At 35.4% G+C, this 25,831-nt stretch overlaps 2 protein-coding genes across 9 annotated transcripts; both read right to left on the reverse strand.

The window, feature by feature from the left end:
- Window positions 1–2,461: 2,461 nt before the first annotated feature.
- Window positions 2,462–11,250, reverse strand: LOC107891732 (pentatricopeptide repeat-containing protein At5g46460, mitochondrial). Of its 5 annotated transcripts, none has more exons than XM_041100458.1 (8): window positions 8,092–11,247; window positions 6,728–6,825; window positions 6,235–6,616; window positions 5,380–5,486; window positions 5,124–5,225; window positions 4,851–5,001; window positions 3,004–3,342; window positions 2,462–2,720 (listed from the first exon to the last, which is right to left on the reverse strand). In XM_041100458.1, the coding sequence occupies exon 1, from the start codon at window positions 10,443–10,445 to the stop codon at window positions 8,322–8,324; it is 2,124 nt and encodes a 707-aa protein (XP_040956392.1). In that variant the 5' UTR covers window positions 10,446–11,247; the 3' UTR covers window positions 2,462–2,720; window positions 3,004–3,342; window positions 4,851–5,001; window positions 5,124–5,225; window positions 5,380–5,486; window positions 6,235–6,616; window positions 6,728–6,825; window positions 8,092–8,321. The 5 variants fall into 5 exon arrangements, with proteins under 5 accessions (XP_040956392.1, XP_040956394.1, XP_040956390.1 ...); XM_041100460.1 differs by lacking the exon at window positions 2,462–2,720 and having other exon boundaries at window positions 2,742–3,342; window positions 8,092–8,223; window positions 8,388–11,250; XM_041100456.1 differs by lacking the exon at window positions 2,462–2,720 and having other exon boundaries at window positions 2,742–3,342.
- Window positions 11,251–11,496: 246 nt separating this feature from the next.
- LOC107891731 (alpha,alpha-trehalose-phosphate synthase [UDP-forming] 1) lies at window positions 11,497–18,617 on the reverse strand. 4 transcript variants are annotated; one of them, XM_041100455.1, is made up of 18 exons: window positions 18,298–18,617; window positions 17,801–18,197; window positions 17,603–17,700; window positions 17,097–17,485; window positions 16,361–16,475; window positions 16,128–16,229; window positions 15,817–15,967; window positions 15,338–15,426; window positions 14,117–14,165; window positions 13,909–14,009; window positions 13,633–13,820; window positions 13,377–13,494; window positions 13,053–13,229; window positions 12,852–12,974; window positions 12,685–12,772; window positions 12,476–12,582; window positions 12,283–12,381; window positions 11,497–12,069 (listed from the first exon to the last, which is right to left on the reverse strand). In XM_041100455.1, exons 1-18 carry the CDS (start codon window positions 18,346–18,348, stop codon window positions 11,710–11,712), a joined length of 2,802 nt encoding a protein of 933 aa, XP_040956389.1. In that variant the 5' UTR covers window positions 18,349–18,617; the 3' UTR covers window positions 11,497–11,709. The 4 variants fall into 4 exon arrangements, with proteins under 4 accessions (XP_040956389.1, XP_016672094.2, XP_016672095.2 ...); XM_016816605.2 differs by having other exon boundaries at window positions 12,452–12,582; XM_016816606.2 differs by having other exon boundaries at window positions 17,097–17,494; window positions 18,298–18,593.
- Between the last annotated feature and the right edge of the window lie 7,214 nt (window positions 18,618–25,831).

The raw sequence follows: 25,831 nt of genomic DNA on the forward strand, positions 1-25,831 counted from the left end.
CTATAAGTGCCGAATGCACATATACACCTATACCCACCTATGCCGAATGCATACATATATACACACATATATATATCCAACAATTTCATGACAACCAATATATATATACATACTTACTATTCACAAAGATTCAAACGATTATATAATCATCAACCACCTTGATACAATGTTCATAAACTTATCCATTTCATATAAAAAAATCATATATATTTATACCCAATACATAGAATCACTTAATTTAAACAGATTCAACGGCACTTAGCCTGCTAGGCTTATAGCCTGATTCAGATCACCAGCACGTAGCCTGCTAGGTTTATAACCTGATTCAGATCACCGGCACGTAGCCTGCTAGACTTAAAGTCTGAAAAATTCACTGGCATTAAGCCTGCTAGGTACAGAACTTGAATATCACAAATACAAGAATAATTTCTCATATAACCCTTACTGGCATTACACATGTTTAAAACATATACGTATAATTCATGTAGCATTAACCACATTTTCAAGAAATTGGCAGACCATAGCTCAGTTATACCTGTACTTACAATCCATACTTTTAGCTCAATACAAATAATTGTATATACGGTTATACCCATTCAAACCACACTTATTCCATAATATATAGTTCATACCTTAAATTCAATTCCAAAAATTTATACAATTATATACATATATATATTGAGACTTCATATACATATTTTCATAACTTCCATACTTCAATCAAATTCAAAAACCCTATATATTTATATACACATATATTCGAACAATATATAAATATCTTTAATTCATAACATTAGATTCAGTTCACAGTAATTGAAACATACCTTCGAACCACTTATATATATTCGCACCATATATATGTATTATACATACCTTTGCTTAAAATCAAGAATTTATACCTATGCAACATTCATACTTTAACTAATTTCTATAACTTATATATATATATATGTATATATATCCTAGCATTATATATACATATACATATACATGCTTATTCAAATATCAACTATACTCTTATACATTTCTTACCTTTATTTCAACCCATAAATCTATACAAGATTATACTTGTATATTCGAACATGCTATATATATAAATATCATCCATACTTCAAAATTTATTCAATCAATATATTTTTAAATATAGCTCAACACAAAATACAATTAGTATACATGTATAAATATTAACTTAATAACTTTTAATTGCTAATAGACTTACCTCGGATATCAGCGGACACGATCGACTATTCGATTACTTTCGTTTTTCCCCGATCCAAATTCGTTTTCTTCGTTTCTTGATCTAAACATAATCAAATTTAACCTTTTTATTCATCAAAACATTCAATTAAGTCCAAAAATACATAAATGGGAAAATTACCATTTTGCCCCTAACATTTTACACTTTTTGCAATTTAGTCCTTTTTGCACAAAACACAAAATACACAAAATTTGCCCTTACCACACAAGGGCCGAATATTCATGGTTCTCATACAAGTCCACACATTGCATTTATTTCACATTTTAGTCCCTCAAAAATTTATTTTCACAATTTAGCCCTAAATACTCAAATTTATCAAAAATCTCAAGACAAAACATGTTAATCTAAGACATATCTTCCATTATTCATCATCAAACATCACAAAACACAAATATTCATCAATGGCATAACTCAAAATATTCATTAAAATCAGAAATTCAAGCATGGGTCGAGTAGTATTCAAAGCAACGATCTCAAAAACGTAAAAATTATCGAAAACCGAACAAAAACTAACCTTGAATTAAGCTTCAAAAGATGGCCGAACCTAGCTTAGGTTTCTTTCTTTTTTTTTCTCTAGTTTCAGTCAAAATAAGATGAAAAATGTGGCTTTTAATTTGTTTGTCTTTTAATATATTAACTTTATAATATAATATATTATTATAACCTTTATACATAATATAAAAACTATAATTTATAAGCATAATGCCATCCACTATCTTGAATAATGGCCTAATTTCCTATTAAGGACTTCACATTATAAAGACATTAGCAAGTTAGCACTTTACACATTAATTAATCAATTTCACATTTTACGCGATTAAGTCCTTTTATTAAATTAAGCACGCAAACAATAAAATTAATTCACGAAATTTTCACACATGTAAATTAACATATAATAAACACATGAAATAATATTAATTTTTTTTTATTCGGATTTGTGGTCCCGAAACCACTATTCTGATTAGGGTCAAAACCGAGTTGTTACACTGGGCATGTTCGAAGTTATTTAATCATAACCAAATTTTCTTTAGTTTGAGGATAAACCCTATAACACATTCGTTTTCCGAACTCATATTTCCTCTTACAGCACATAATTGATTGGTTCTCGTAAATCCGAATGTAACTTTGGCTCCAATTAATTTGACTGCCCTTCCTCCCAAGGGTCTCCAGTGGTTCAGTTAAAGTTGCATTAAATCCCTATAACATAGCAGGGTGATTACAAAAATGAAAATGCACGCTAGGAGCAGTTTTTCTCTTCTCCTATAATATTCGGAGATAGAGAGCAAGAGAAGCAGGGCCTTTTCAACATTGTCAAATAAAGAAGCACTACAAAAGTTAGCATACCAGTATGTGCAATTGATTATTCAAACGTGTGTAACGATCAACCGCAACTTCAATCAGGAGTGATGGTTGAATTCGTCTTGTCCTCGATTGAGCTTCAGCAATGGTTTCATTAAGTTCACTACAAAGGGAAAGCTTCAGGGTTTACCATAAAATTGAAACAAGAGATAGGCATAAAAAAGGGGAAACCACGCAATCTTTCTCCAATTTGACAACTTAAATTCCAAGATTTCGAAAAGAAAAGTTTTGGTGTTCCATTTTTCTAATTAAGAAAAGAAAAAAACAAAGGGAAAGGGTTGCGAGAAAGGTCTTATTTCTATCTTTCTCTAACATTATAAGCACCAGTCTCTCCATCCCTCGAGTTTTCATAAAAGAGAATATAAGTACTAAGCTATGACCACCACCTTACAAACGATGTGGCCCATTCTTGAGATGTATGTGAAGTCACATGCATGAAGTTATGGCGGTGACGCTTTTCTCTTTCATCAGCAACTCCAGTGACATTCCACGGATTAACCAGAATAGCTCCAGCACCAAGAGACTGAGCAGCCCCAGCAAACTGGAAAATATGCAGAGACGTTCTTATGAAAATTTAAGCTTTAGGGTTTACACATCCGGAAAAAGCCCTAAACATATGTATAAACCAAATCAGATAGCTACATCTTTGTTGGATGCTTGGCAAGCAACAAACTCATAGCTGGCGAGGTTCATTCCATCCCGCAAAGATGTCACAAGAGCTACATCTGCATAATTTGTTAATTGCCAAAAGTTCAGACATGCCTAAAATCAAGTTATCATTTCAAACAAAAATAGTGATTTCAATCGGTGTTAATAACACAAAAGTCAGCACTGGTAACAGCATATAGTGTGCATAAGGTGTGAAAATCAAGCGAGTGATCCTGCAAATCAGTAAGGAAAATGCTATAGAACTCGAGACATGCTAAAAGTTGTAGAAAGGGCCACAATGTTTTTTATATTCAGCAGCTTAGAAGATTGAGTTAAGCAAAGTAATGTTTGGAACTTCTTCTTCTATCAATTATGCAACAAAATCAACTCAATAACATACCACAGAAAGTTAAACTGCAAATTAATGTGTTACAGAAGTATGGAGTTTTCAATGATTTAAATCTTAACCAGATATTAAATTTCAGAAATTCATTTGGGACATAAAAAACTCATAAGCATGACTGTTCAACACACAAAATGTGAAGTTATATCTTAGTAAGCTAAAATCTTGCTAAGAATGTTTAGACTCATGGGAAATTTCTACTTAAATTAGATGGTCTACTGGCATGCCTTACTGGCATGGAAAAGTGCCTGTATAAGAAAACAAAAGGCTTTCCTTGTCCTTTGAAAAGGAAAATGTTATGTGAGCTGTGAAATGCTTTCTAGCTAGGTCATTGTTGATTAATCATATTCTTTGTATTGCATTTATTCACCTATATATGCATCAACATTGAAAAACACACAAACTGTCTATGCACGTGCATACCCTCTCATAAATAATACTTTGACAATCATAACCTAAGAACCTATATCTGTACCGTAAACTGTCTTATTCATTGTTTCACCTAGAATTTCAGAAAAGCAACTAAATGTTGAAGTAAATAATATGAAGCTTTGATTATTTTTTGGGGGAAAAAAACCGGGGGGGGGGGGGGGGCAGCATCTTTCGAACCAAGCAGTAACCTTTAGTTCACTCTTTTATCATATATAGTGATGGATAAAAGTTAATAAGGTATAGAAAAACCAGATGATGTATTGGTGCATCAGTAAGGGTACCAAATCTTCCATTAATGCGTCCAACAATCTCATGGACTTGGCTTGTAAGCTCTTTATCTATGATATCAAGAAAGTAAACATGTAAGGTTTGAGGAGTCAGTACAAGGGGAGGGTTGAAATAGCCTTGAGAAAACCACAAATTATCGGAAAACAAAATGAAATGAGACAATATTATGGTAAAAAAGCAAGAAATAACTCATGGAAATCAGATTCACTATTAAAAAGTGTCTGCTGAAGATAAAGATAGCACTGCATGTTCTATTTAAATAATAGATGCAACAATTGATAGTCAAAAAAGTCAGTATGGCATAATAAGAAGGAAAATCAACACAAGAGTACTGCATCTTGAGATGCTAGAGTATTAGTATGATAATGTTAATCAGTTTAATCCCATGGCAGTTCTCATTGCAAAAGTTAACACAATCTTTCAGGTAACCAGAAAGAAGAAGAAAAGTGTTTCTGAACGTACACTTGGGAACATCTGTCCTGGTAGGGACAGCAATTTTCAGGAGAACCACCTTATCACCCGAATCAGGATTTTACTTGAGAAACTTTTCAAATGCCAAAATCTTTTGTGGTATTCCCTCGATCATATCAAGCTGATCAACGCCCAACATTACCTTACCATTATTAAACATGAACCCATAAGCAACTCAAAAACAGCTTGAAAGTTGCTTCCCTTAAATCAAACTACACAAACATAACTGATACCAATTAAGGGAGAAAAGAATTCAATTCCTACCTTTAGACCCGCAAACCTCTCTTTCAGTTCTTCCATGAGATTTTGTACTCGAGGGAGTTCAAGAGCTCAAATGAAATTATCAGGATCAATCCCTACTGGAAACTGTAATTTCAAGATCCCAAGCAACAAAAAGAGTAGATGTGATAAGGAATGAATGTATTTAAAATGCTAAAAGGTCCATGCAAAAGAACAAATTAAATTGGCAATTTAAAGATTCTTCGATGGAAAAAGATGAAAGAGATCAGCTATGACATACTACAGCTACGCAAGTCAACTTTCCTCAACCCTCTACTCCTTCGAGGGCACCCGAGAATACGAGTACAAGCACAAACAAAATGCCTTGCATAGTCATATACATGGAAGCTGGAACATCAACAAACCGGAAATTAAAACGATGCCATGGTAATGGCCTTGAGAACTATAACATAATATGATTTTGACAGAAAGAAACAACATGCTCAAAGTGATACAAGAGTGCATTAAAACTGACATTGCAGTTTTGCAGCAGTTCAAACAAAAAATTCATGATGTTGCACAACTCACAAGCATGTCGAAACAAGATTGTTTGAAACTGTTCTCATTTCACAATTAAGTGCTTTGCAATCTAACGTAGGGAGATTTCAGTATATCCATAACCATTGAATTGAATCAACCAATCAAATCAAGAATCAGCATAATCACTCCCCAATCCAGACAGCATTTTTTCTTTTAGGTATCGGACTAACATAAAAGAATATAAATGGCCAACGGTTTATTGCAAGTGTTTAGGCGGAATGACTACAACAGTTTGTATCACATTGGGTACAAGGCAGAAGAATGATAGAAAATTGAAAGGTTATCATATAGCAGCAAGAAGACATGTAATTTGATGTTAGCTTTCGTTCTGCTCTTAGTGATAAAACCTGAGGAATGTTTAAGCTCCCTACAGAGTTGAATCCAAAGTGCATTTTTAATACTATATTCGGTGGAAATTTAAATACCTTCATCCAACATGCAAACTAAGCTCAATTCATATATCCAAGCAACCTACTAATACATAAACATTGAAAGAAAGACAAGAAAATTGACTCTGCATTCCAATAAAACAATGCCTGAAGTAAAATGAACTTACCCTACTAAATCAGCAGCAGACCTCAGCAGCTCCAATCGAGATGGCAGTGTCCGATGGATTTCAGAAGAAGGAAATGGGTATGCAGAAACCAACCGACTTTCATTTTACTGTTCCATTCTTTTAGGTATTTTGGAAGAAACATTAGGTGGTAATCATGGCACCAAACCACATCCCCTTCCTCGTAGTGCTCGTTAACCACATCGGCAAACAACTTGTTCACTTTCTTATAAGCATCGAACTGAGATTGGAAGCTTCAAGTAGTTGCAAGGCAGTTGTCTTGCAGAAGTCTGAGATAGTGAAACAATGGCCACAACATGTTGTTACAGGTTCCATTATAATATAGATGGAGAATTTCTTCATCAAGAAACACCGGTATGCACCTCTGCATTAATTTAAGCACAAAATTAAACATATAATCCTATTAACTTTTCCAAGATTATGGAATTGCATTTCTTTAACAACAGTTAAGATCTTCAGTCTTTTCTAGTCTGACCTTTTCAGCTAAAGCTTCAGTTAATGCCTTTCGTCCAATTTCATCAGGAACACTTACGCCAGCCAAACCAATTCATCTGGTCTCAAATTCCTTCACACCTTCATAACAAAATTAAAAACATTGCAAACAGTATAAAAACAACTGGAAAGGAAAAATGAATCAATAAAGAATTGAAGTGATCAGTTTACCAAGAAGTGCACTAACCGTTACAGGGTAAATCAGTACAATTTAAACGTTAGCGTTTTAGTGTTCCAGGCCATTTATCTTCATTTTTCTTTTCATCTGGTTGTTATTTGGTTGGTTATGGCCGCCATTGCTATTCTGTTAGGATACTTTGTTGATTCTGTTATTTTGTTAGTTATTTTGGCTGATTTGGTTACCAGGGATATATATATGTTGTTAGCCATGAGATTTCCCCTATATTTTCTCCTCTCGCAATGTTTTCTTAAATTTTCTATCCTTCATCTGCAGAATTCTACTTCTCTTTATTATTATTTTTTATCTTTGCAAAACTTCATCCTTCATCAGCCAGCACTAGTTTCAAGTTGCCAAGAATCTTGGATGAAATTATTTTTGAATATGAGAAGGGGATTGAGAGGGAGGAATCAAGCAAATTGGCAAAAAGGATTTGGATATTTGGGAGGGCTTAAATGCTGTGTGGGCTAAAATACAAAAGAATTCAAAATAAAAAGAATACCTATTGCCATGTACAAAATAATCGCGCGCGCGCGCGTGTGTATATAAAGATTCATCACTCTGACAGATTTAGTTTTCCATACCGCCATTGAAAAAGGGCCAAATGCAACAGAACTTTTCCTATCTCTTTTTAGGCCATGCAGTAGCCACCACAATTTTGCTTATTACTATTATTGTTGTTATCATTATTATTACTAAATAATCTGCTTTGAAGAAGAACATCTAGACATATAAATTGCTAATATTAATTTAATTTGAAATCTGTTGTTTTAGGGTTACAATTTTGTTTGTCTCAGTGGATTACCATTACAATTAGAATCTCAAACCAGTTTTTGTTTGTATTAGCCAATTAACATAACATTTGTAGTTTTCTGAAAGGAGAGTAAATAATTGAAGCTTGATTAGCAATGTGAATGGAAAATTAGTATTGATTTACAAATCATAGCAATGGAAGAATCAAGGCCACAACCTATGCTATCAGAAGCAGTAAAATATGATCATATTTTCATATCCAAGATTAACATAGCTTAACCTAAGAATTCAGATCTCAATTCATTTAAATTAACATCCCTTTACTCCTAAATAGCATGCTTGACTTTCTAGTCAGTACAAAGAAGTGAAGTTTAATATGGATGATATCACAGATTTATGCTAATAGAGAGACTGACCAGTTTTGCCCCTTACTGCTGCAACCTTTTGCCCCTCTTTTGTGACCCAAACCTTCAATTCCTTGCACTTCTAGCCCTTCACACTCCAGTTCTTTCTACATGGATTTTTAGCTTGATTTACTTCTTTGTAGACTGAAAGGTAAATCCAAGGGGGTTGGAAATGAAAAGAAAACAGCTTTAACTTCAGTGAACGATCAAAATGTTATTAGCAAGGCAACCCTTGTAATTTGCTACCAATAATCCCCACAAGAGCACATCCCATTTCGGAAGTGATGAAAGCGTGTAGAATCTCTTACAATGATTTCACGCCCAACGATCTTAGCTATGAGCTTAATGGCACTGTGACAATCGCCACATGCACGAAGATTCTTCATCACTGTTATTGTGCTGCCCTCTGCGGTAGTCACCAATCCGAATGCAACAGCAAGCCTCTCGCTGTGATACAACAACATCTCTTTCTTCTGCTCATCCTCCACATCATGCAGGGCAAAACTCTCATCTGGAACATACCCAAACTCCTTCAACTTCCCTCCCAACCAGTCCAGCTTTTGATATATTTTTTCACTAAGAGGGTGAGACCTATCTGCACAAACAAACTCATGTCGCACTCCCCTCAAAGTAACCCAGCTGCAACCTAGTTGTTTCACGATCCCTGCTTGTTTCATCCTTACTCTCATTCTTGAGACATCACTCCATTTACCGGCAGAAGCATATATATTTGACAACAAAACGTAAGCAGCACTGCAATTCGGTTCAAGATCAAGGATCGATTTTGCAGCCCTTTCAGCCACTCCTAAGTTAGAATGCATCCTACAAGCACTAAGCAAAGCTAGCCATACTATAGAATTCGGTTTTACCTTCATATTTTTAATTAGTTCCTCTGCTTCTTCCAATTTACCACATCTACTCAGGACATCAACCATACAAACATAGTGCTGAAGCTTTATCGCAGTGGATTTATATCGACTAATATACTCGAAAAAGCATCTAGCTTTTTGCAACATCCCAGAATGGCTGCAAGCAGAAAGCAACCCCGTGAATGAAATCTCATCCGGATCAACTTCATCACGTATCATCCGGCTAAAGAGTGTGAGAACCAACTTACCTTGACCATGCTTTGCAGATCCAACAATAATGGAGTTCCATGAGACGACATTTTTCTCACCAATATTACTAAATGCAGCTACAGCATCATTAATACTCCCACATACAGTATACATTACAATTAGAGAATTACCAACAAATACATCAGAGCCCAGACCTAGCTTGACAGACACGGCATGGATCTCTTTACCCTTGTCTAGAGCCTCTAATCCACTGCACGAATTCAAAGCACTAGTGAAAGATGATTGATTTGGGAGGACAGCCATTCGTATCATGTCTCCAAAAACCATCAATGCAGATTCATGCTTATGGTTCAAGCCATAACCAGTCAAGAGAGCTGTCCATATTACCACATTCCCATGCAGTTTCTCATTGAAAACCTTGCAAGCATTTTCCATTTGCTTGCAGTTTGCATAAAAAGTTAAAAGCGAAGTACATATAAATTCATCAAAAGAAAACCCCAATTTAACTACTTGGCAATGAGTTTGAACACCCAAATGCAAAGCCATGACATTTGCACAAGCTCTCAACACACAAGAAACCGTGTTTGAACTCAGCTTAACACCAAAACCCACCATCTTTTTATAAAAAATTAAAGCTTCATCATTTCTTCCATTATAATCCAACCCATCAATCATTGAAGTCCATGAAATTACATTCCTAGATGGCATCTTTCTAAACAAATTAACCGCCTCATCAACTCTACCAGACTTCAAATACCCATAAATCATTGAATTCCACGCCGCAACATCCTTCACAGGCATCTCAAAAAACAACCTCTCAGCCACCTCGATTTTCCCAAACTGCAAATACCCATTTACCATTGTCGTCCAAGAAACAACATTCCGTCCAGGCATTTCATCGAAAAGCTTCTTGGCCGTAATTAAATCCCCGCCATTCAAACACCCTTTAATCATTGAATTCCACGAAACGGTATCTCTCACCGGCATTTTCTCGAACAGTTGAATTGCATCGTCAAGCCGATGATTCAACGCATACCCGTCGATCATCATGGTGTATAAATGCACCCCAGGGTATGGGATTTTGTTTAAAACCTCACGAGCTTCATCCAATCTTCGGTTCTTTAGGTGATCGGAGAGTAAAAATTTATATTTGGGGGAATGAGAATTTGCATTACAAGAAATTGTAGTGAAAGATTCCGAAGGAAGATTGAGATACTGAAAAAGGGTATTTGATTGTTTGGGTTTTTGAATAAAAGCGCGCGAGATTTTGACAGTACTTCTGTTCATAAGAACTGTCACTAAAACCGAAGAACAAAGCAAACAATTTTCAAAGAGTACTCAGCAATGGGAGAGAGCAATTAATAAATAAAAATTAATTCTATTCCATTCCGTTCGATTACTTTTAAAAATTCAAGCAAGTATTTTAATATTGGTTAAAATTTGCTATTAGCCCCTATACTTTGACAAATTTTGAGATTTAGTCCATATTTAAAAAAAAGGTAAAAATAGTCTTATTTTTTATTTAAAAATCCCAATTCAATTATTAAAATAGTGGATAATATATGGATAATACAAATTCTAATTGACCGAGCCTAATTCTATTCTAATTGTTTTGTTCCAAAGCAAAGATATCCACTAAGTGATTCGCCCTATTTAGGTATTCATGATCGAGAAGATCTGAATTCTCTTTCGGATAGGTCCTGGAAGGAGAAGAAAAGCTAGAATGCCGCTAGGCATCTATTATTGAATTCACCCAACCCGATAGTACCCATTTTTAGAATGTCCAATGCCAAAGTCATGAAATGGGTAAGTTGTCAATGCTTAGAACAAACTATGTAATGTACTTTATCTACTGGGTTATGGGGGCATTTTACGGAGGTTTATATTGTATCAATTTACCTTTGTGTGCGTGATTCCTATTGAAGCATATAATTGTGTTATAGGATTGAAAAAAAAATGTTAACTTGACAAATTTTGACAAAAACTACTGACAATAATAATTATTGGACTAAGATTTTTTAAATTGAAAAATTAAGAGGATTTAATTTTTAAAGTACAGAGACCAATTCTCAAATTCTATACAAGTTCAGGGACTAACAGCAGAATTTAACCTTTAATATTTATTATAATGGCTAGTGAATTTAATTGAGCATTCTTAATTTTAAGCATACATATTGCTTCTAAAAAATAAAAAAAGAATTTCAATTCAAGTAAAATTTAAATATTTAAATTCAACTTTTTACATATAAACAAATTTAATTGAGTGTTATGGAATCAAATTCAAAGTTTTAATTGGCTATTATATATGTATATATTATTGCAAAAGAATAAAATTTTATTATGAAAAAAAAGGAAATTTATTATTTTCAAAAAGAACTTTTACTACTAAATATATAAAACTAATCTTTGAACTTTGCTACGTCTAATGTAAAATCCATCTAGGTATATATCCCATGATATACTGTAGATGACCGATAAGAACTACTATGTCTGCAATAACAATAAATATGATACGATCGAAGAATATGCTTTAAATCTCGGGATTTTACCATCAACGATGATCTGCTAGTTCTCTCAAGAGTGTCACAACTTCATCAGATGATTGAAGGCGGTAGCGCGAGTTTGATCTTTTCCTTGCAACGGAGCAAGAAAAGTAGTCGTTGGCCTGAAGATCAAGCACTGAAGAACCTTCTTGAAGCGATATTCGATCGGTCACCATCGAGTGCAACGTATCTCCATCTATGGCATAGCTCTTGTTCTGTTCTACAGCCGACGTAGAATTTTGTTTCATAAGGAGAGCTGCCCTCGACCCAACGATGGATGTCCTAACTTGTGTTGGTACTTGGGGTCTTACCGAAGCCGGGACTTCTGAGGGAAGCTCTGGCTCGAAAAATGTATAAATGTCTTCATCCTGAACCAATTGCAGATCATCATTTAGTTTCAGTTTTCGAAGTTTATCAATCAATGCAACCAATTTTTCACTAGTTTGAGGCTAAATCCTATCCCGCATTGGTTTTTCATTACATGATCTTATCGAGAGTTGGTTCTCCAAGTTCATATTCCTTTATATAGGAAAACTTTGGAAGAAAGGAAAACAGCTAAAAGTCGGTGATCGAAAACGCACCTTAGTGAGAAAGTGACCGATACATAGGACGTAATCAATAGGTTCTTTCATGCCTTTGTTATGAACTATTTCTCCGAGGATTCGATCGATTGCAGCACTCTATATATACATTAAAGCATGAAATGAGATAACTTGTGATCCAAGAGTGAATAATACCACTAAAGCATACCTTTGTAACAGCGACTGATCTAACCTCAACAGACCGTCTACCTTGGACAACATCGAGAGATGCATTAGAGATCGGACCAGTCCAAAGATGCTGCAACAGATCTCTCGCTTGGAGTCTTCCAAACTCGACATCTAGACATTTTTTTCATTAAGTTGTTCAGAAGAAAAATTAATAAACGCAAGAAACCAACATAAAATCAAGTGATTATCTGTGAAAGAGGCTCAGATGAGGACCTGAATATTTGTAGTTCCATATGAGTGAAGTCTCTCGGACCTCGAACTGAGATCGAGGAGTTCTATCGGTAAAATATTCAAATACATTCTGAAATCAGAGTAAGCATCAGAAAGTCTAGACACAACTTCATACATATTATGAGCTTTATTGAGCTAATGTTAAGTACCTTAACACTATCCACCCATTCCATACTTAAGTTTTCAGGCATTGTCGTCATCCAATCTCCTGTTGTAACTCGTAAAAACATCCCATTTTCGGCTGCCAACCACAAGTTGTAATCACTGAAGTTCTGCATTGCAAATTACGAGTTCAGAGATTTCATTTTAAAGAAAAAAAATGCAACAAGTCAAAACTAAGGATTTAATACATCATCCAGGACATTTCTAGCGCTTCCACTGAGGACAAGAACTGTTGTCTTCGGATCATCACAAAGTTTTCTCAAAGGTTCTCGTAAATCTGGACGTAACTTGGGCTGCCATTCATTAATTTGACTGTCCTTCCTTCCAAGGGTATCCACTGGTTCAGTTAAAGTTGCATTAAATCCCTGTAACATGGAAGAGAGATTATGAAAATGAAAATTAGAAGTGGCTTTTTTCTTTTCCTATAATGTTTGGAGATACAAAGCAAGAGAAGCAGGGCCCCTTTCGACATTGTCAAATAAAGAAAGATGAGACTACAAAAATTAGCATACCAATATGAGCAAACAGTTATTCGAACATGAATAGCGATCAACCGCAACTTCAATTGGGAGTGGTGGGGGAATTTGTCTTGTCCTCAGTTGAGCTTCAACAATGGTAACATTAAGTTCACTGCACAAACAAAGCTTCAGAGTTTACCATAAAACTGAAAGGTCTTATTTCAATCTTCATCTCACATTATAAGCACCAATCACTCCCTCCCTCAAGTTCTCATCAAAGAAAATATGAGCACTAAGCTATGATCACCACCTTACAAAAGTTGAAGCCCATTCTTGAGCTGTATGTGAAATCACATGCTTGAAGTTATGGTGGTGTCGTTTTTCTCTTTCATCAGCTGGCATATTCAAAGCATAACCAATAGAAGAAGCAACTTCAGTGACATTCCATGGATTAACCAAAATGGCTCCGGCACCCAGAGACTGAGCAGCCCCAGCAAACTAGAATATATGCAGGGACGTTCTTAAGAAAATTACACACATCCGGCAAAGCCCTTACATATGTATAATCCAAATCCAATCTAAGTACCTCGCTTAGTATAAGGACCCCTTTCTTGGACTCTTGGCAGGCAACGTACTCATAGCTGACGAGGTTCATTCCATCCCTCAAAGATGTCACAAGAGCTACATCTGCATGATTTGTTAATTGCCAAAAGTTCAGACATGAATAAAAATCAAGTTATCATTTCAAACAAAAACAGTGATTCCAATTGGTATTAAAGCACAAAGGTCGGTACCTGTAACAGCGTACAGTGCACATAATTCATGAAAATCAAGAGAACGATCCTGCAAAACAGTAAGTAAAAAACTTTAGAAATTGAGGCATATTAGAGTTATATAGTAAAGGGTGCAAATGTTTCATATTCAATGGCTACCAGAATGGAGTTTGTTTAAGTTTAGTACTCCTCCTTTAAGTCTGTCTTGGCAACAAAATCTACAGTATTCACAAGTTCATGTAGTGTATTCAATGATATAACCTGATAAAATTTCACATTCATTTGACACATACTAAAGTCATATGCATATCTTCCCAACACATATTTTCAATTCAATATTTATTGGAGTATTCTAAAATCTTCCCAAGACCGTATAGCCTCACGGTTCTACTTGATTAAACAAGCATCCAGTATGCCGTACTGGCATGAAACAGTGCTCATATAAGCAAACAAAGGCTTTACTTATCCTTTAAAAAGGAATATGCCATATGAATTTTGAAGGCAAAAGTACAATGGAGGCCCCTGTACTAGGAGTCAGATTGTATTTTGCCCCCTCTACTAAAAAAATGGGCAAATTAGTCCTTCTACTTTAGATCAAAGAGCAGAATGGTCATTTTTGTTAAAAATTTCATCCACTTATACTATTAAAAATTGACGTAGCTAATGGAATAAGTAAACAATAACACATGGCGTACCACATGTACCTCCGTAAGGTACAAGGACCAATTTTTAACCATAAAAGTGGATGAAATTTTTAACAGAAAGATCAATTTACTCTTTTATCTAAAATACAGGAGATAAAATGCAATCCGACTCCTAGTACAGGGGCCTTCATGGTACTTTTACCAAATTTTGAATTGCGTTCTAGCTAGGTCATTGTTGATTAATCATATTCTTAAAATTGCATTTATTCACCTATATATGCAGAAATATTGAAACACACACACATTGCATATGCATCCTTGCATAAGTTATAGTTTTACAAACACAAGCCAATGTCCTATATCTGTACCTTACACAATCTGTGATAATTTATCAATAAGAATTTTTAACCACTTCACACTTCAAATTTTCATAGTTTCCTCTAGAATTTCTGGAAAGTGACATATGTTGAAGAAAGTAAATAAGATTAAGCTTAGATGTCTTTCTTTTTTGGTCTGAATCTTTCCAATCCAGCAGTAACCTTTAGTTCATTCTTTAGTCATATCATATATGGAAACTGATAATAAGGTATAGACAAACCAGATGATGTATCGGTACAGCAGTAAGACTTCCAAATCTTCCATTAATGCGCCCCACAATCTCATGAACCTGGCTTGTAAGCTTTTGATCTATATCAAGAAAGTAAGACATGTAAGGTTTTGAGAATGGGGTAGAGGGAGAGGGGCAAAAATGGCCTAAGAAAGCCTTCGATTATCAGAAAGCTAAATTAAATGAGACGACATTCTGGTAAAAAATGCAATAACTGACTCATGCAAAATCGATTCATTACTAAAAAATATCTGCTGAATATAAGATTGGCACTGCATCTTCCATTTACATAATACATGCAACAGTCTATTGTTATAAAAGACAGCATGGCACAATAAGAGGGCAAATCAACATGAGAGTGTCTTGAGATGCTAGTTAATCAATTTGCTGTGGTGGTTCTCATTGAAAAAGTAAGGCAATATTTCAGGTAACCAAATGGGAAGAAGAAACATATATGCAGAGGAACATACACTCAGGAACATCGGTCCTGGTAGGGACAGCAATTTGAAGGAGAACCACCTTATTACGCCAATTGGGATTTTCCTCGAGAAATTTTTCAAATGCCAAAATCTTCTGTGGTATTCCCTTGATCATATCAAGCCGATCAACGCCTAACATTACCTTTTAATTATTAAACATTAATTGTAAGTAACTCAAAAAACAGATTGAATGTTGCTTCCTTGAAACAAAAGATGAGACTTTAAAATGCCTAATGAATGTTACACAAACATAACTGATAACTAAGGGAGAAAAGCAAAGAATCCAATTGACCAATTCCTACCTTTCGACCTGCAAACCTCTGTTTCAGTACTTTCATGTGATCTTGTACCTCAGGGAGTTCAAGAGCTTTAATGAATCGTTCAGAATCAATCCCTACTGGAAACTGTTATTTCAAGATCCCGTCCAACAAAAATAGTAGATGTGATGAGGAATAAATGTTTTTAAATGCTAAAAGACCTATGCACTAGAAGTTTTTTAGATAATAAACAGAGAATGAGAACAACTAAGACATACTGCAGCAATGCGAGTCAGCTTTCCTTGATCCTCTACTCCTTCAGGTGTGCCCTCCAGCCCGAGAATACGAGTACAAGCACTAACAAAATGCCTTGCATAGTCGTATGTATGGAAGCTAGAAAATCAACAAACCAAAAATTGAAAATATTGCCACAGTAATGAACTTGAGAACTTTAACATGCACAGAGTAATACTGGAGTCTGTTAAAATCAACAATGCAGTTTTGCAGCAGTTCAAACAAAAAAATCTTGACATTGCTCAACTTACAAGCATGTCAAAACGTTAAATTGAATCAACCTATCAAATCAAGAATCAGCATAATCACTCCAAAACGTGGAGTGCATTTTATCTGTTAGGTACCAGACTAACATAAAAATCAAACTGGCCTACAGGTAACTGCCAGTGTTCAGGTAGAACGAATATAACAGTTTGTATCACATTGGCGGCAAGGAAATAGAATGGAAGACAATTGAAAGATTGGCAACCGGAAGACATGTGATTCAATGTCAGCTTTCATTAAGGGCGGTAATGAAACCTGAGGAATGTTTAAGCTCCATACAGAGTCAAACCCAAAGTACATTTCTAATACTAGGTTTAGTGGAAATTCAAATACATTCATCCGGCATGCAATCTTAGCAAAATTCATATATCCAAGCAGCCTACCTTACATAAACACTGAATGAAAAACAAGATAACTGAATCTGCATAAACAATGCCAGAAGCAAAATGAACTTACCCTACTAAATCAGCAGCAAGAACAGACCTCAGCAGCTCCAACCGAGATGGCAGCATCCTATGGATTTCCGAAGAAGGAAATGGAGTATGAAGGAACCAACCGACTTTCATTTTACTGTTCCGTTCTTTTAGACATTTTGGGAGGAACATTAGGTGGTAATCATGGCACCAAACAACATCCCCTTCCTCATAATGTTCATTAACCACATCAGCAAACAACTGATTCGCTTTCTTATAAGCATCAAACTGAGATTGAAAGCTCCGAGTAGTCGCAAGGCGGTCTTCTTGTGGAAGTCCGATATAGTGGAACAGTGGCCACAATATGTTGTTACAATATCCATTATAATATTGATGAACAACTTCTTCATCAAGAAATACCGGTATGCACCTCTGCATTAACTAAAGCACAAAATTAAGCATATAAAACCTACTAAAATTTTTCCAAGATTATGGATTTGCATTTCTTTAACAACAATTATGAACTTCATTTTTCTTTTCTAATATGACCTTTTCATCTAAAGCTTTAGCTAATGCCTTTTGTCCAATTTCATCAGGGACATTCACACCAGCCCAACCAATCCATCTGGTATCAAATTCCTTCACACCTTCATAACAAAATTACAATAAACACTGCAAGCACCATACTGAAAACCAAAAAACCCGAAAAAAGAAAACATAATTGAATTATTGAAGTGATGAGTTTACCAAGAAGTGCAGTGACTAAGCCACCAACACTCATCTCAAGTTGCCAAGAATCTTCCCCATGCCTAACTGCAGAGACTGGCAACCTATTAGCAACCACCAAAAGCCGTTGTTTCGAAGTTCGAAAATCCAGTCTTTCGCCATCATCATTCAAAGACCTTGATGCTGAAACAGTTTCTAAAAGTTCTTCATCGTTGAACCAACAAGTTGAAGTCTCAAGATCAGGTGAAAAACAATCTTGGGTTGATGATGGTAACTCAGCTTCACAATCATTCAAACACTTGGAGTACTTCCTCAACTCCCTCTCTCTAAGAAGCCTTTCCAATCTTGTTGGTGTAGCGGGGAGATTACTACAGTTATTAAATAAGTTCCCTGGCATACCATTAGTTTGCAACAAAGCCTAAAAACGAAAAAGCAAGAAAAAAACAATGAGAAAATCAGAAACAGAAAAAAAAGGAGTAAATTACAAAGGAAGAAAAAAAGGGTTCCTTTAAAATCACCAGATTGTTCTTGTTAGGCAAAATGCAGATCTCTTGGGATGAAATTGACATTGATTTTTTTTTCGAGTAAGTGAAGCAAGTTGACAACAAATAACGCGGAATTTTTGGGAGGGCTTAAATGTCCGTGTGGGCTAAAATACAAGAGAATTCAAAGGGAAAAATTTTGAAAAATCTATCGCCAAAGAATCAGATATATAAGGATTCATCATCTTCACAGATTTTGTTATCCATAAACCATTTCCGCCATTGGAAAAAGGCCAACTGCAATAGGCCTCTTTTTAGGCCATGCAGTAGCTACCGGGATTTTGCTTATAATTATTGCTATAATCATTATCATCATCAATAAGTAAATTTATTCTTAAATTAAGTCAAATTTTCTTTTATTTAAAAAAAAACATTTTAGATCCGGTTTTAAAAACTAAAATACTATTTTTTATAAAAATAAATAAATTAAATATTAAAAATTAATAAATAAACTAAAAAGAAATTTTTAGGCGATTCGAATCGAATATACCAAAGCAGTTGAGAATTGAGATATTTTTATATATTATATTACGTTAAAAGCTGTTTCTTGGAATAGAGTGCCATCTTTTTTACATTTATCTATTAAACCGAAGATTTGGATATTAATTACGCATTTAAAATTTTGACTTTTATTATAAGTATTTAACAAAATTTTTAAATATACGTGATTTACGCTTAATTTATGATAAAAATAATACAAAGTATTCGCAATTTTGTTATAAATCTATATTATTATTTAATCACTTTACGGAGTTGGTGTCACTTAAACTTGTTCATGAGTCGAGTTACCTAAATTTTGAGAGGATTTGGATAAAAATATTAGGCTCATTTAAAATATGGATCGAACTCAGGCTTAAACTGTAACAGCCTGTTTTTTAATTGTGTTAGAAACAGTGGTTTCAAAACCACAATTTCGACGAGTGAATCCGTAAATATTAAATAATATTTACGAGTCAAATACAGTGTTATAGTGAATTTTGATTTGATAAATTTTGTTAATTGAACTGTTAATTAAAGTACAAGTGGTTTAATCCTTAAGTCAATGGTTTTAAAAAATAAGGTGTCAGGATCTTGTTTCTGTAAACTGAACCTATAAATATTTCCATTAAATGTTTACAGAGCTGTCATATAGATGAATTAAAATTTGGTCTGAAAATTTCAGTAATTATATGGCTAATTAAGGTATAAAGACTAAATCGTAAAAAGTTTTAAAAGTTAATCACTACTAATTTTATTAGTTAAATTGATTAATTAAGAAATGACTGAAGTTTAATATGGCAATAATACCATATTTTATTATAGTGGGACGGTTGGTGCATATTTTGTTATATTTTACATGTTATTTTAATGTTAAAATAATAAATATAATAAAGTTAAAACATAAACTTGGTTCTCTTCTTTCCCGTTTTTAGTTGTCTTCACCGAATACACAAACATAAAGGAAGAAGCGATTGTTTTGAATTGAAGCTTTCAGTCCCCTTGCGCATATAGTGTTTTTAATAAATTTTATGTTTTTAAAATGGTCGTAATTTAGTTTAGTTAACTCGGGTATTAAATTTTAAAATTTTCAAAGTTTTAAAATGTTATCATTGTTGTTTTTAAAGCTTTTTAAATGACTAATGGTTGAGTTTGATGTTTTAATATGAAATAGGACTATTATGAAAAATTATTTTTGTTAGTTTTGAGTTTAGGGATTAAAATGAAAATATGTTAAAATTAGCATGAAATTCTTATAAATATAGATACTTGAAGGCTGTATTGGGATGAGATTAAATTCGGATTGAAAGTTTGGGGTTTAAATGTGAACAATATGTTTGTTTTGGTGTTAGGGACTAAATTGAATAAAAGATAAAACTTTAGGAAAATTGTGAAAATTGAATAAAATATGACATACATTAATGAGATTATTTAAAGTGTTTGGAACTGATAATTGGAAATAAATTATTGTATAGATTAAGAACTGATAGGTAATCAGGAAAAGGGAAATTTATAGATTAGTCCCTGACACTTCTACTTTTATTGTTTTCCCCTAGTAAGTTCATACAGTATAAATAAGATTTAATTTTTGTTGTATCATGTTTAAATGTGTATTTATGTTTTATTGAAAGTTTGAATTGGTTATGAGTTAGTACTCAAATTGAGGATTTAACTTAATTGAAATGGAATGGTACTGAATGAAAATGTTGAGATTAATCCCAATGAACTTAGTAAAAGTCTCATACACGAGGTTACAAGTTGATGCCCGATGATTCTAAGCTCCATCATTTGTTGTGGACTCGAAGATACATGTGACACAAGTTTAGCTCGGACAAGTAACCTAATGTCGTTTTATAGGTTTAGCCCGGACGGGTAACCTTAAATGTATAAAGCCTTGGTCAGACTATTTATTGTGTCGATAAAGGTTTAACCCAGATGGGTAACCTGATACTAGTGTCACGGGCCAAACTGCAAAGCCCGTGACCATGGCACAAGACCCCATGAAGGTCTATCGATTAGATGAGGAACATTTAGCCCACGAGAACTGGTTGATTCAGAGAACTATTAAAAAAGCCTGTCAGATTGAAGCCTGGTTGCCCGATGACAAAGACATGGCAACTTAGGCTAATTTTAGTAGCTAATCTTAGAAGATAGAGAGAATCATATCTTGTAAAGATTAGATTAGATTTGATATGGCAAATCTTGTAAATCCCTAAAATCAAGGGATATAGTGAATCTCATTCATCGATATAAAATGTATCTTGACCGTCGGTTTTGGGGGAGTTAAACTATAAATAGAGAGCCTCCCCCTCATTTGTACTCATCCATTGTAAGTTGAATTCTTAAGAGTAATAGAATTCTTTGAGCATTTACTCAAACACTTTGTGTGCATTCTTTCTTTGGCTTTCTGTTGTTCACTTGTAACTTCTTTTGGCACTATCGCTTCCGCTATACAAGTTGGTGCCTTGGAGGAGTTCTAAAGAATCCTCACTTTTGGGCGTAAAGGCTGACTTAGGCGAGTTTGGAGCAAGCGGATCGCTTAAGGCCGCACGGATTGCGAGACGAAATGTCTAGCCCCGTGACAAGTGGTATCAGAGCTAAGTTTTGAACTAAGTGATATTCGAGTTGGTTCGAAGGCATCGTTGGGATGTCAAAAGAAGTCATTGGTCAGAGTGAGCCAATTGAGACCTGAGATTTTGTGTTGGATTCTCTTGATGCAAATGGGGAAAAGGTGAAGGAATTACTCGAGTCCACTGCGAAAAAGCTGGCAGAGAGGGATGAGAATCTCGAGGATATGGTGTTAGCCATGAAGAAAGAAATAGAGGAGCTCAAAGGGGAGCTCACGATTTACAAAGCCGTTTTGAGTAATGGGATGTTGACTTTAAGGTTGAAGCAACAAGCAATGGATGTTCCCAAACCAGAGGAGTTTAAGGGTGCACGATCCGCAAGGGATATGGACAACTTCTTGTGGGAAATGGAGCAATACTTCCGAGCGATGGGCATCAAGGATGATGCCATTAAGGTAAACACTATTTCAATCTATTTTACTGATGTAGCTCTCTTGTGGTGGCGTCATAGGTCTACGGATGAGAAACGTGGTGGGAACGCAATTGGGACTTGGGAGGAGTTCCAAAGAGAGTTGAAGAAGCAATTTTACCCTCAGTTTGCCGAGAAGGTGGCTCGAGCAAAGTTGCGTCATCTCACGCAACAAGGCACTGTTCGGGAGTATGTTCGGGCATTTAGCGAGTTGATGCTTCAAATCTCTGACTTGAGTGAGAAAGAAGCTTTCTATTGGTTCGAGGATGGGTTAAAGCCGTGGGCAAAGCATGAGTTGCGAAGGCAAGGAATCACTGAACTTACTATAGCCATGGTAGAAGCAGAGTCCTTTGTTGAGCTTGGTCCAGCGAGAGACAAGCTCGAGGCATCTAAGCCCAATGGAAAGGGCAATGGTAATAGAAACCATGAAGAAGATGAAGAGGGACATAGCAATAATGGCAACAGTGCCGATAGCACAAGTGGCAATTGGAAACCATGAGATGCGAATCGGGGATTCGACAACCCAAGGGACAAGAGGAAGAAGATAAAATGCTTCATGTGTCAAGGACCACACATGGCGCGAAAATGTCCGAATAAAATGATGATTTCGGCAATCAAAAAAAAGATGAGCCGAAGGAAGAGGCGAAGCCTACCGAGGGAAAGACAACGAGAGTCAATTGGATGGTGCTCATTCCTGGGACGAGGAATGGTGGCAAAGGGTTGATGTTTGTGGACATCAACATTGCGGGTCAGAAGCGGAGTGCTTTTATTGATACGGGAGCATCGAACTTGTTCATGTCGGAAAAGGCTGCGAAGAAGATTGGTCTGTCGATTAGGAAATCGAATAAGAAGATCAAGGTAGCAACTTCCGAGAAAGCCCTAACTGTGAGAGTAGTTCGTGATGTGGAACTACAAATCGGCAAATGGAAGAGCAAGGAAGATTTCGAGGTAATCCAATTGGATGAAGACGATTATGTGCTTGGCTTAAACTTCCTTGACCGGATTCAGGCAACTCTGCAACCATGGGCCGATCAAATCCATATAGTCATCGGTTCGTCAACAAAAACAGTTGTGCCGGTGCATCAGGATATGAAGGTTGGGACCAAGGTGTTATCGTCAATCCAATTAGTCGAAGATGTTTCGTATGGGAGAAACATTAATTCGTCAGAACGGAATGCTACGAAAGCCCCTTCGGAAGTGTTAGTGGTGCAAGGGACCGATATGAAGCCTGCGAATTCGACTGTGGAGCCGACACCTTTGGGAAAGGTGGGTTGTGCATCAAGCTTCGAGGGAAAAGGAGCAATGCAAAAAGAGTCGAGACGAGTAAATGCTACAAGTAAGGTACATTGAAAACACTCTGATAGTGTTTTGAATTCTAACTTGTTAGCTTGGCAAGATCGTAGGGGCCCTTTCAAAGTTCATAAGCAAGGAGGCAAAAGGACTATGGGTGGTACGAAGCCAAGATGTGAAAATCCAGGGGATTCTAGTGGGAACAAGTCAAAATTGGGGCAAGTTAAAGCGGAGACTTCTTGCCAACATAATGTACCAACGAGTGCAACAGTTCAAGATAAGAGGCGACGGAAGCCGAGGCATAGGTTCTGAAGGAAGGGACAACCCGATTGCAATACAAGTCGGAAAGAAGCCGAGGCAACGAGAAAGTTTCAAGGTGAATCAAGTCAGTGTCATCCAGAAGTCACAACGAGGGCGTTGCGAGAATTGGTGGGGGAGAATGTCACGGGCCAAAGTGCAAAGCTCGTGACCATGGCACAAGAAGTGCCCCATGAAGGTCTATCGATTAGATGGGGAACATTTAGCCCACGAGAACTTGCCCGATTCAGAGAACTATTGAAGAAGCCTGTCAGATTGAAGCCTGGTTGGCCCAATGATGAAGACATGGCAACTTAGGCTAATTTGAGTAACTAATCTTAGAAGATAGAGAGAATCATATCTTGTAAAGATTAGATTAGATTTGATATGGTAAATCTTGTAAATCCCTAAAATCAATGGATATAGTGAATCTCATCCGTCGATATAAATGTATCTTGACCGTCGGTTTTGGGGGAGCTCAACTATAAATAGAGAGCTCCCTCTCATTTGTACTCGTCCATTGTAAGCTGAATTCTTAAGAGTAATAGAATTCTTTGAGCATTTACTCAAACACTTTGTGTGCATTCTTTCTTTGGCTTTCTGTTGTTCACTTGTAGCTTCTTTTGGCACAATCACTTTCGCTATACAAATTGGTGCCTTCGAGGAGTTCTAAAGAATCCTCATTTTTGGGCGTAAAGGCTGACTTAGGCGAGTTTAGAGCAAACGGATCGCCTAAGGCCGCACGGATTGCGAGACGAAAGGTCTAGCCCCGTGACACTAGTGTTTATGATTAGCTTAGACGAGCATTTGATATTATTTACACCTGTGTACTAAGTTCTTTTATAAATTTTCATCGGGTAAAATCAAAGATGAAAAATGTAGAATTATGAAGTTGATGTTGGCAAAAGATACAAATGAAATGTGGAAATTATTGTAACAACCCGTTTTCAGTGAAATCAGAACAGTGGATTTGGGACCACAAATTTGAAGTCAAAAAAATTTATTTTAATATTAGTTTGTGATCTACAGCATGATAGAATTATGGTATAAAATTTTCGTTAAGAAATTTTACCGTTTGTATGCTCAATTTGTGAAAAAGGACTAAATCGCGTAAAGTACTAAAGTTTATTTCTATTATCTAAAGATGTTAAATAGAACCTTAAAGTGGAAGTCCTTATATGGTAATTAGACCATTAAATGAGTTAGTGGATGTACATGGCTTGGTAATTGAATAAATTTTAAAGTTAGGTAATGGTAAAAAGGTAATTAGGTAATTAAAGATAAAAAAATTAAATAAAACACAAATGGTCATCTCTTTCATTCTTGCATGCACCAAAATTACAGCAAAGAATGGCCAATTTGAGAGCTTGAATTTTTCAGCCGCAAAATCCCTTGCATGTAGGTGATCCTTTGTCCCGTTTTTGTTGATTTTTATGTTTTTGGAATCGTCATAGCTTAACCTAGCTAACTAGAGGGCTAATTTGCAAAAATGTTGAATAGTTTGAGTTTTTCCATTGATGAATTTGTTAAGGTTTTGAAGTTTAATGGAAGAAAATGAATCTTGATTGTTAAATAAACAACTTTTATTATGTGAGTTTTGTTGAAATTGTCAATTAGGGGTTAATTTGTGAAATATGAAAATTAGGTGGTAAATGTGTGAATTTGTGGAATATATGGGCTACTATAAGCACATATAAAATTTGGCTAGGCTTAGGTGTGTATGAAATTGCATGAATTTCATTTTACGAGCCTAGGGACTAAATTGTAAAGAAGTCAAAAGTATAGGGGCAAAATGATATTTTTTCCATAATATGAATGTTGGTTAATTTGAATAGAATGATGCTTAAATTAGTTAAATTTGATTATATAGATCAAGAAAAGCAACATTCAGAATTAAATCAGGGAAAGGATAAAGTCGTGGACTAAACCATCGTATTTCCATCGTACGAATTTAAGGTAAGTTCGTGTAATTAAATTGCGTATTTATATGATTTAATTGAAATATATGTATGTGAATGGTTTAATTATTATGTATAATTATTGAGCGCATAACCGACGACATACAAAGAATATCGAGCCCCGTTTGAACCATAGGAATTCGTAGGATACAAATGACATGTCATAGGATTACTGATTCCAGCTCTTATGAGCTTACTAATACTCAGCTCGTATGAGCTTACCGTTATTCAACTCGGAGGAGCTTATCGTTTATCGTTCGTATGAGCATACATGTACAGGAATTGAAGGATTACAGTTCAGTACACTTCATGTGTGCCACTCGCGTATCTAACGATATTCTAAGTGGTTCAACGGGCATAGTGTTATTATGAGATTATACAAGTTCAATACGAACTAGTACATGTATTTACATGGAAATGATCTATGTATGATATACGGATACACGGTATAG

Source organism: Gossypium hirsutum, chromosome D09 (assembly GCF_007990345.1).
Source record: "Gossypium hirsutum isolate 1008001.06 chromosome D09, Gossypium_hirsutum_v2.1, whole genome shotgun sequence".
In the NCBI taxonomy this organism is placed as follows: Eukaryota; Viridiplantae; Streptophyta; class Magnoliopsida; order Malvales; family Malvaceae; genus Gossypium; species Gossypium hirsutum.

What these genes read in the sequence shown, in the direction of transcription:
- LOC107891731 (XM_016816604.2), bottom strand. Translation starts at nt 18,348, where the DNA reads ATGTCAATTTCATCCCAAGAGATCTGCATTTTGCCTAACAAGAACAAT. An exon ending in CTTAGTCACTGCACTTCTTG is followed by an intron (nt 17,701 to 17,800) that starts GTAAACTCATCA and finishes TTTGTTATGAAG; the next exon opens with GTGTGAAGGAATTTGATACC. An exon ending in CAGGACCGATGTTCCTGAGT is followed by an intron (nt 15,427 to 15,816) that starts GTATGTTCCTCT and finishes TTCTTGATATAG; the next exon opens with ATCAAAAGCTTACAAGCCAG.
- LOC107891732 (XM_041100458.1), bottom strand. Translation starts at nt 10,445, where the DNA reads ATGAACAGAAGTACTGTCAAAATCTCGCGCGCTTTTATTCAAAAACCC.